The following is an 11947-nucleotide window of genomic DNA, read 5'->3' as shown; positions in this document are numbered from 1 at the left end:
GTCTGCGCATGCGTATAAACCAAAAACAGTAGACCCTTCTTGGAGCACTCAGGGGTAAATATACTCTCCAAAAAATATATTCATATTTTACATCGGAGCCTTCGTCATATAATAAAAAAACAGGGGTAAATATATTTCACTTGCTCCAGCAAGGGTCCACTGTTTTTGGCTTTTGCTCCAACGCGGGTCCATTGTTTTTGGCTTTTGCTCCAACGCGGGTCCATTTCAGCTACTTGCGCGGGTGAACGGTGGTAGTGAGTACCCTGGGAATTATAATTATAATTTACAATTTAAGTTCAGATCTTTAATAGAGATGCTTTGTATGGGTGTGTCGATTTTTCAATTTTTCCCCTAAAAATTCTAAGATCTGCGCAAAAAAATAATAAAATTTTTTTAACTGGAGAGCAGAGAGCTTTTTTAAGAATAAGAAAGTAAGACCAAAATCTTTAAGATATATCAATAAGGGGATCAAAAGATCCGTCTTATAACACTGAATTCAGAAAAGTGATTTCACAGAAATTTCTTTTTTTGCATGGCTCTAAATCAATCAATATAAGAAATATAAAAATACACATGTGGACAGTTTTCAGCGGCTTGAGATACATCATTTGATACCCATATCGATATATTTTGAAGAAATGTTTTGTTCGGCCCTATCACAAGTAAATTTGTTATCTATTATTTCCGTAAAATGGCTCTCAGGTTTTGCGGAGCTACAGGTTTGATCACTTGACTCAAACTCTTACTTTATAATAGGTATATCTCTGTATCCTAATGTTATAAAGCTTTGATACATGATCAAGCATAGTTTAGTTTATAGTTTAAAACTCAGGATACAAATATATAAGGATTCCAAAATTAGTTTGTTTAATAAGAGTAATAAAAAAAAGCCTAAAATATTTTAATTTACCATCGTTGATCATATAAAAATAACGTCACCCTGTTGTACAGGGTTACCCACAAAGGATGAGACTTCAGAGACGACTATACGTAATACTGTCTCTTTTATTAGATTGTGACATTTAATTTAACCTTGAAATCGTCATATTTTAGTTTTAGGTCGTCTTTGCAGTCTCATCCTTTGTGGGAAACCATATGAAATATGAAATGTTAAACCTTAAACTGTTTATAGAAATAATTATTTACATAATAATTAAGTTGATTTGTCAACAACATAAACACACAAATTTTGCATGATGTCCAACCTAGTACATCTTGTTATCTCAATTGTATTTTTAAGATAACTATCAGGAAAAAAGGTAAAAATTCGTCTTATTTGATTTTAACAATTGTATTTTAAATATTGTACAATACATGATGAATGAATACAGGAGGGGGTTACACCCCCTCCCCCTCCCCCCATCAAAGAAATAGTCTACAGTTGAACAAAAATAAAGTATTTTTAACAATCCAGTTAGAATAATAAATTTTACTTGACAATTCTCTTCAAAATATATCTATTTTGATCAAGTTTAATTTATTTCATTTTCTCTACCTTCTTTACCTTCTTTACCTTCTTCTATTTCCACATATTCTGTAGTGTTGCACATTTTTCTTCAAGAATTCAAATATATCGTTTTAAATATTCAAGGTCTTTTTACATTTTACAGATCTAAGAATTATAAATTTAATCATGCAAATTTTTTTTTGTTTGCTTTCATTAACTATGCCTGCCTTTATGTGATTTATGTGACTTAAAAAATGTTTTAGAATTTTTGTTACACCCCCCCCNCACGTAGTCCTAACATCCTATAGACATTGTGATATTAATTTCATTATTATTAAGCCTCTGAGGGAAAACAGTGTTTGCTTTTTTTAACACCCTTTAGTCATAAATAGGGCTGCGCGACGAGGGAGGGAAGGCAACCTCCGCCGCACAGATTCCGAATCTCCTTTTACCCATTTGCGGCAGTGCGCGTCCCCATAGGGCTTCCGAACCTTCCCCAAACAGTATTCTGGAAAGGATCTTCCGTTTATATTCGTAAAAGTCTACTTAAAACTGGACTAATTAGATTATTTAAGCACGGTAGTCCATCTATAGCATCCTTATATTTAATTTCTCTTGTAAAAGGTTGAGTTTCTAATCACAATAACATTGCGCGATATTGCTTCCCTAGGGTTGTGCTATATAAAACGGGCCCATCACTACCCACAGGCCACAGTACAGTACACAGGATCAAATAGAGTCTAGTACAATAGATGGCAACGTAGAATGTGTACACTCTGAGTACAGCTGTATTCTGACGTCACAAGTGTCAACAGTTTTATGTGCCCGACAAAGTTGTTATAAATAGTGATAGTTTTAGAATAAAGTGCTTATCTTACTGTAAAATAAGTGCAATTTTATGTTTCCTTTAGTTTCTGTTCTTACAATTTTTATTTAATCTTGGAGAACATGTCAACTAATGTGAGAAAAAATTTTTTTCCTTGTTCTATTTGACACTTGTGACGTCGTGTATAATCATTCTCAAGGAACGACGCCATGAGTCCATAGGGGTTGGCGTGTTATTATTTTTTAAAATTTCTGTTCCGTTCGTTCCTGTGAAAGAAATTTTGTTCCTTTGCAACGACGACGCCCAGGCCCAGTTGCAAGCAAACTCTCATCTCAATAAAAGCCACTTTACAATTTAGATATTTAAGGTTTATGGTTTAAGGTAATCCTTTTCTTTCGAGCCCATTTTCACCAAGTCCTATTTTAGAATGACCCTCCATAATGGTTCCCTTTAAACTTTATAAGATATAATGTGGTTTTTCTACCTGGACTAAATAAACGCAAGTCCCTTTTGTAGAAAACCCACAAAAGGAAATAATCAATTTTCAAAGAGATTTTAAATTTAAATTTTTATCAGTTATACTTTCTTTGTCGACCCACAGCGATCTAAAGGTTGCAAGTAGCGATGGGCGATAGCTTGATTCGTTTTACAGAAACTTTTAATATTTTAATACTTTTAAAAGGTTTTAGAAAGGTCTGAGAAAGGTTCAACGGTTTAAAATTTGTATTCTGATGGAGTTTGCTTTCATCAAACATGCAAATTTGTTATCCTAGGTGAAAATATAAGACAAAAACTAACAAAAACTATCGTTTAAAAAACCAAATTGTTTTTGCTTTATATTTTTTTCTAGGGTAACAAATTTGCATGTTTGATAAAATCAAACTTCTATAAAATAAAGTTTTAAAATTAAAACATTAAAAGTTTCTGTAAAACTAATCTGGCTATTGTCCATCCCTATAGTTGCAAACTTCGCGTTAAAATCGATGAGAACTTTTCTCCTTACCCTAGAACAAAAGCTAACAACAGATGTGCCCTGCAGATCTAAAAAATGTTCATATTTTGGACGACAAAAGGAAACTTGTGAGTTTGTGCGTTAAAGCTTTTACAATAATAAAACAGGAAATTTTAGTTCTGATGAAAAACCAGGAATGAAAAGAGAGAAAATTAAAGTTATAAAAAATGGCACAAAGTGGTAAAAACTAGTTTAAATGGGAAATAAAAGTCGAGTTTTAGAATGACTAATTACAAGTTTAAGTCGGCTTCTGTTCGTGAAAAGTCAAGTTAAAGTCGACTTTTGTTTGCTTAAGCTCTCTATTAGAAAAACGTTAACAAACAAGGACGACTTCTGTTCCACTTTAAACTGACTGTACTCGCAGAGTGAAGTGTGTTTGAGAGTTCTGAAAGAACTGGTTCTCCTTCTTACTCTTCCAACAATATCTATCTATCTAAATTATCTATATAATTTATCTATCTATCTTTTTGTCAACCCATCCTCCTGTTTTCCATTTTCACAAAAGTCCGCAATTTTTACAGAAGATTAACAGTTGCGCATTTTTTGCAAGATATGATTTATTTGCTTATCAATATGAAGCCAGTTGTGCACAAAATTCACATTCATCGATTAGAGATAACAATTGTGCACATGTATAAGAAATTTAAAGTCATAATTTTTGCAAGATTTAACGCATGAATACATTCTGTAACAATTTTTACATAATATTGCGCTTGAACATAAGATTTAGTAAGATTTGTTGCTTGATATAATGCATGAATACGAAAAATTAAGATTTGAAAATTAATTTGCTTGCGTGTCCTTGCGCGCATAATTAATACACACACAAAAATCCGCGAAATCAAGATTCAAAAACTAATGCGCAAATTGCGTGGAATAATTTCAATGAAATAAAGAGTCTGAAGACGGAAGAGTAATTCGTCGGACGAGACAGATGAAAGGCGTAGAATCCGTCAGAGAGCTCAGGCTTTCCATTGATCATAATTATCATTTTATTTGTTAATTTTTTCTTAGTAAATAAATGTCTTCCTATACTCTGTAGGTTTACTCACATCAGTTTTAAGGCTTTACTAAATAAGGTACTTAAAACAAAAAGCAAAATGGTTTGATTGTGAAAATTACCTTTTCAAAAATGCCTAAAGTTATTAATTAAATCACATGGAAATCTTGTAAGTAAGTAAGTAATTATTTAAAAATGAAAAATATCAAAAACATACAAAAGAAATAGATTGTGGGAATATTTCCCATCAATTGTAAAAAAATATAAAAAATAGAATGAAAAGAAAATGGAAAGGAAAGGAAAAGAAAAGTTACATATTCATTGTTTAAATTATATTTATATAAACTATAAGTGGTGGATTGTTTGTATTTTTCGACAATGAACTAACAACTTTTAGAAATAAAAATTGTAGATTTATTTGTAATGTTAAAAGAAATTAGGCTTTATGGATTGTAAAAAATGTATAGGTTTTACGCAAAAAGGGCATTTTTAAGCATCGTTTTAATTCACGTATGTATTCACCTTAAATTTGAAGTATGAAATTAGGACATTCTTAGAAGTTAGAGTTATTGGATATGATAATAATTGATAATTTCTATCAATGACATGATTGGTGTAAAATGATTTTATTCTAGAAAGGCATATCATTAACGAAGAATTGTCTTCGCCAAATATACTGTTTTTATTATGAAAGGTTTTTGTTAACTGTCGTTAATGAAGGGTTGTTGTTAAACGACTTTAAAAAATTTAAAAACGAGCTACCTTTGTTAACAAAAACAATGAACTAAAACTTATTCTACGTCGTTAAAATGAGTCATACCTATGTATAACCCCATATCCTGTTGTTCCTCTTTTTCCTCTAATTAGTCTCGCGTTAAGTTGAAATTGACATAAATGATAAATAATTGAAATAAATGGTTATTATGATTATGATTATAAATGGTTGATAATTTTCGGAAGACTGTTTGGGGAAGGTTTGGAATCCCAATGGGGACGCGCACTGCCGTAAATAGGTAAAATGAGGTTCGGAAGTTGTGCAGGGGAGGTTGACTTCCCTCCCTGGAAAGGCAAAGGTTTGGAATTTTTTGCTAATTATTTTATATCCTGAAAGGCTGAAAGTTAGACATTAAGTTGGCAGAATAGATTTAATTTTCATCTAAATAAAGTTTGACATCATTCTCATTCATTCAAAGATTCCAATACATGTGATGTAATTGTTTTAATACTTTTAAGCTTAGCCATATTTTATACCCTTACGTGGCGAGATTTTCAAAAAATAGTTTAACTTCCAAGATTGGACCCTATAAAAACATAATGATGAAAGGACAAGGATTTCGAGGCCGGGCTCGGACGAGAAAATAAGCAGTTAGGGTTTCCAACGTATTAGATTATTCACTTACGCGATATTACGTGCAGTTTCGCAAAATAATTTTCATTTCGTGTAATTTCGCAGGATTTAGCGTAATTTTTACAATATTATTGCACGAAATTTTGTAATAATTATGCGTAATTTGCGAATTGCTTTTGCGAAATTAGGCCGTAATTTTGCGTAATTTCTACGAAAGTAACTTCACGAAATATTGCAATAATTACGCCTAATTAGCGAAACCTCCATACTAACCAGCCTACAGGAGAACACTTTAACAATCCTGGACATGAACTCTACCATTTAAAAGTTAGCGTACTAGAGAAGGTTTGGGACCTTGTGAGAAGTTTACTTAAGTACGAGAATCTAAATACATCAGAGATTTTATGAGTGAACTTACAGGAATGAATATAAAAATAGTTTTTATTCAATTGTAAACTGTAATTCAGTATTTTTAAGAGAAAAAGAGTATTTTTATGTCGAACTCTTTTAAAGGTTTAAATACCCCTCCTTAGAAAAGCCGCCCCCTCCCCCCGGATTTACGTAAAAGTTCGTTAAAATTAGATCTACTCACCACCACCACTTTAAACATTATACATATTATATACTTATATCCTTATAGTTTGTTTTTAATCTTCATTTGACAAAAACAATCTCAAGGAATAATAATTGTCTTTAAACATTTTTTAAAAAGTGAATATCTGCATATTATTTTTTTTCCATCTCATGATATGAGTTCGTTTCCCTTATGTCCATTTGACAGCCCATTTAATTTTGTTTAAATAATCTTCTTTGTTTGTTTATTTTCTTGTGGTTTTTAACATCGATTTTGATGGTTATTGTAACCGTTTGAACTGACAAGGGTAAACCTAGACCGATATCTATTTTCAATAAATGTGGAACTGACATCTACTTTTTTTTCTCTACATTGGTCCATGGTCCATTACATAAACGAATTTTAATTCAATTTGAAAGTATTTAAATTATCCAATTCATCCAATCAGATTTGACATGGTTGTATCGCACATATTTTCCCGCTATAATCTATATTCATTTCTGAGAATTAATATGTACTTTACTAATTACGGAGTGGTTTCGTAATTACGCCTTATTTACGCGATGCTAGACTTTCTTTATACGTAATTAGCACGTAGTTTCGCGTAATGCCCCTCTGTAAGTGAAAGAAAGTGTCACGCGTAATTACGACTGGAAACCCTAATTTATCTCTGGGTAGAAATTGTTGTAGCTCGCTTTCCTCTCCTCGTTCAATTGATAACACCAAAGAGTACGGAATAAAAGTCCGTCAACTTTTTAAGTCGTCTTTGTTCACAATGTAAATTTTTAACGCGGCATAGTCTCACTCTCGTGATTATTTGTTTTTAGTTTTGGGAGTTAATGAAATGTCAGATTATCATTTAAGGAGCTCGCCTTTAGATGCTCATAGAAATAAACGTTAATCAATCAATCAATGTCAGATTACCAATATTGCACGTAGTGAAGAAAATTGCAGTGCTCGGGTCCCAGCCGCAACGAAAGTGTTCAATATATACTAATTTTGTTTAAAATTGTTGAAAATGAAGGCCTGTTCTGGCCTCAGCGTTCGGCCCCCTAGATTGTCTTAGCCGCAGAGCTCGGCCCAAAAATTGTCCTAACCTAACCTTACCCTGAAATAATACAAAATAAATATTTTTTGTCTTATCTTGATAAGAATGAGGTAGAGGTTAAAAACTTCAACCCCTTAATTAGGCCAGCCCATTGCATCGAAGCGATAAGTATTTTCTATTAATTAAATAAGCTCTAAAACAGTGACCCCCCATAAGTCACTGGACTAGGAAGATATCATTAAACTTGTGGTGTGTATTATGTCTTTTTAAAGCAGTTTCGACAGTAGGCTGTAATATAACTTATTAAGATAAATGGACTCTTTAAAATCCAAAATTGTAGTGTTTTATGTAAATTGGACATTTGTAAATTAAGTTTCCGAGTCCAGATGTGTTCCCCCTTTTTCACAATTTTTTAAGGTCTCACGGTAGTTTTTTAAAGGTTTTGGAGAACGTTAGAAATGACTCTAATACTTTATACCTTTCTTCATATCTGAAAATTTGTTTCCCTGAAAAGTGTAAATTCCAACACAGTGACTCACTGTGCGCGTGTATCCTTTTAATTTTCCCATTAATTGTGGCGGCCATCATTCTGGATGAAAAATGTGCAATTAGTTAAGAGTTGAAATTTGATATCATTGATGTTTATTCTCGTAAACAAAATATTGTGAAGTCCCTTTACCCCTTCCCTCCCCCCTAACATTTAAAGCACAATTTTAAAAATATTTGTAAAATAATATTTGCGTGGATTTGTCGATTCCATTTTTTATTATAGTTAGTTTTTACTTTTTCTGCGTTTGAACGTCCCTGCTAATGGGAAGTGAACTCTCACATATTTATTCATTCTTTAACTTTTCTTCAGAATGATCTGATCATGTTACAACACGGATTGTTGTTGCTGTTGCTCTGTGTTGGTCGACTCAAATCAACTGCTACCTTCCCACCTCCAAATCCCATCATCTACATTCCAAAGTAAGACTACGTATCTAAATAATAACTACACTTTTTAAAACAACAAATTTGGACACAAATGTTGGATATAAAAACACTTGTTCAATTTAAAGTTCTGCAACCTTTAAATAAAAACTATACTTGAGTACAAATCAGGATAATAACTAAGAAAGTGTTGATTTCCGTTAAAAATTCTTACATTGTCTCTGAAGTGAAAAAGCGCAAATAACTTTTATAAAAAAAACACAATTAAAAGTTATCAAGGTAATTCTTGATCAGACAAAGGTTAAAGGGTACCATTGTGAATCGTACGTATATTAATTAATTAAACAAAGGGAATCGATGGGGGGTAGTCTGGTCCCCAGTCGACTTCACTCATGAGTACCCCCCCTTTTCGTTACGCATTTACTACACGCCTGGGAGAGTCTGTTAAATCCGCCCAGGTTTTGTTCAATCAATGACTCCTGGATGCAGACGAACCCGAGTGAAGGGCTTCCGGGAACCTGAGTTAGCCATAACCCCAGGTTGGCATCCTCAACCCTCCTGCCCCTCCCCCCTAAGTTGCTCAATTGTAATGATCTTTGGAGGTTAGTTCGAGTACAAGTACTTAGAGAGCTGGAGGTTAGTTCGAGTACAAGAACTTAGTGAGTTGGAGGTTAGTTCGAGTACAAGTACTTAGAGAGCTGGAGGTTAGTTCGAGTACAAGTACTTAGAGAGCTGGAGGTTAGTTCGAGTACAAGTACTTAAAGAGCTGGAGGTTAGTTCGAGTACAAGTACTTAAAGAGCTGGAGGTTAGTTGGAGTACAAGACCTTTTGTTTGATAGAGGGGTCTCACCAAATAAATGGAATTCCATTATAACCATAGTTTGGTTGATATTACTTTATATTTCTATCAGATTTTTCAATAAAAGAATTTGATACACTTTTATGTTTTTGAATCAAAATTACTAAAAGACAAAAATAATAGAAAGAAAAATTGAAACTTTTTTGTAAAATATGATTTAATTAAAAATGGATTTTGCATCCACGTAAAAAATGGCTTCTTTAGAAATTATTTTTATTTCAACTTTACCAGGGTGCTATAGGGATCTGTATTTCAGTTCGACCGGGGCACTACGTATCTATATTTCAGCTTGACCGGGGCACTATATGGATTTATATTTCAGTTTAACCAGGGCACTATACGTATCTTTATTTAAGCTCGACTGGGGCGCATATATGTATCTATATTTCAGCTTGACCGGTGCGCTATATGTATCTATATTTTAGCTTGACTGGGGTGCTTTATGTAAGCACATCTATATTTCAGCTTGACTGGGACGCTATGTGTATCTATTTTTCAGCTTGACCGGGGCGCTATATATTCAGCTTGACAAGTGATGCACTATATAGATCTATATTACACCTTGACCGGGGCGCTTACGGATCTATATTTTAGCTTGACCAAGGCGCTTTATATTCAGCTTGACTGGCGAGGCAATATGCAGATCTATATTTCAGCTTTACCGGGGTGCTTTATCGATCTTTATTTTAGCTTGACCGGGGCACTATGCAGATCCATATTTCAGCTTTACCGGGGCGCTTTATCGATCTTTATTTTAGCTTGACCGGGGCACTATGCAGATCCATATTTCAGCTTTACCGGGGTGCTTTACGGATTTTTAATTTAGCTTTATCGGGGCACTATGCAGATCCATATTTCAGCTTTACCGGGTCGTTTTGTGGATCTTTATTTTAGCCTGACCGGGGCACTATGCAGATCCATATTTCAGCTTTACTGGGGCGCTTTATCTATCTATATTTCAGCTTGACCGGGGCGCTATATATTCAGCTTGACAAGTGATGCACTATATAGATCTATATTACACCTTGACCGGGGCGCTTACGGATCTATATTTTAGCTTGACCAAGGCGCTTTATATTCAGCTTGACTGGCGAGGCAATATGCAGATCTATATTTCAGCTTTACCGGGGTGCTTTATCGATCTTTATTTTAGCTTGACCGGGGCACTATGCAGATCCATATTTCAGCTTTACCGGGGTGCTTTATGGATCTTTATTTTAGCTTGACCGGGGCACTATGCAGATCCATATTTCAGCTTTACCGGGGCGCTTTACGGATCATTCATTTAGCTTGACCGGGGCACTTCACATATCTATATTTCAGTTTGACTGGGGCGCTATATCTATCTATATTTCAGCTTGACCGGGGCGCTATATATGTATTTATATTTCAGCTTGACCGGGGCGCTATACGGATCTTTGTTGAGAGTGAAGATTGTGATTCCCGACGTCCAGTTCTTGTGGTGGTTCGGCATCTCAAGGGGGTCCTCTCCTGGCAGCTACCTCTCCTAGTACAGGTCTAAAAATAAGTAACTAAAGGGACTGTCTACCTTATGTTAAAGTGACGTTTATTTTGCCGCTAGGTCTCTCTGCTCTCGATGATTCTGGAGTTCTACGTGGAATAGACTTCAACGACACCTAGCGGCCAAAAAAATCGTCGTTTTAAGTACATCGTAAATGAAACAATTATATTATGAAATATCAACTTTATGCGAATACGTCGAAAAATTATCGATGATTATATGTTCTTATATCTGAATGATTTTTTTTTGGAATTTAATTAATTTTTAACGCTTCGAGTCGAATATTGCATCTTTCTGAATTTGTGTGGATGCTACGTTCTTCGGTATAAGTCGTTTTTAACAATTTTCTCCTTATAGACGCAACAGTTAGAAATAAGATTAGTAACAATCACCATCGATGATTTTTCGCCGGAAGCCTATACCCCCTTTTACTTTTCGCGAACACTCTTTTTAAATGGTGTGTTCTCCATAAAAGTAACTCGCTGATTCAATGCAGCATAAACAGGACTCAAGAAAGAAAATTGGCAGAACTGGTATCTTTTTAAGATAAAAGAAACACTTTATTTCTCATTGTCATCCAGAGTTTGAGTATCAAAGAGTACCGATATAAATCGGGCTTGTAAAACTTTTAATGGAAGGCCACTTTAGTATCCTATATTTCCCCCCTATTGCGAAGGAATACTTTTGAGATTTTTTCTTTTCAAGTTACCTGCCTTTGATCTAATGTTATGGACATATCTATTTGTTTTTTATATCTGTGGAGCTATTTTTTTACCTTGATTCCTGGCATCAGTTGAAATGTTATAATATTTTTTTTAAATATTCATGACATATAGTTATTCTTGTAAATTTAAACATGAATAACCTGAGATAATATCAATATATGGAATACAGGAAAAACACCTATTTTCTCTTAAAATTCAACTAGACATCTTATGTTTTTAGACAAAGAAGTTTAGGAAAGATTCAAAATATTTTAAAAATTTTTTTTCAGAAGAGTGGTAGTACTGGGACCAGTTTAATATCAGAATATAGATTTGTAAATAGAACTCTTTGCCCTGTAGGAAAATATAACATAGCGTATGATACTTTATTGACGACTTAGTGCGAAAAATAATATTTTAATCCCAGCTTTAACTTTTTCTTTGCCAAATCATGGGAGGGACTTAGGGTGGAACTATTTCTATTTTCTTGCCATTTCCTTATTTAACATAATATTTATTTCGTATCATCAGTACTTAGAGAGTCAGGTTAGTTCGAGTACAAGTACCTTGAGAGTCAGGTTAGTTTGAGTTCAAGTACTTGGAGAGACAGGTTAGTTCGAGTACAAGTACTTAGAGAGCTGGAGGTTAGTTCGTGTACAAGAACTTAAAAGACA

At 33.9% G+C, this 11947-nt stretch overlaps 1 protein-coding gene and 1 long non-coding RNA gene across 2 annotated transcripts in view; one reads left to right on the top strand and one right to left on the bottom strand.

Moving 5' to 3' along the window:
- Positions 1-1550, bottom strand: part of LOC111696252 (corticotropin-releasing factor receptor 1) — a 41075-nt gene extending 39525 nt beyond the window's left edge. Inside the window, exon 1 of the mRNA XM_023465805.1 lies at positions 1496-1550. Coding sequence (XP_023321573.1) covers positions 1496-1550 — 55 coding nt within the window. The remainder of the gene's footprint in view (positions 1-1495) is intronic.
- A 6537-nt stretch (positions 1551-8087) lies between these two features.
- LOC111696264 (uncharacterized) lies at positions 8088-11665 on the top strand. The gene is made up of 3 exons (XR_002764035.1): positions 8088-8224; positions 10441-10563; positions 11564-11665. It is a non-coding gene; the product is annotated as an uncharacterized LOC111696264 (long non-coding RNA).
- The last annotated feature ends 282 nt before the right edge of the window (positions 11666-11947 follow it).

Source organism: Eurytemora carolleeae, unplaced genomic scaffold (genome assembly GCF_000591075.1).
Source record: "Eurytemora carolleeae unplaced genomic scaffold, Eaff_2.0 scaffold137, whole genome shotgun sequence".
Taxonomy (NCBI): domain Eukaryota; kingdom Metazoa; phylum Arthropoda; class Copepoda; order Calanoida; family Temoridae; genus Eurytemora; species Eurytemora carolleeae.
The sequence above is the reverse complement of the archived record's forward strand: the minus strand, read 5'-3'. Positions and strand labels throughout refer to the sequence as shown.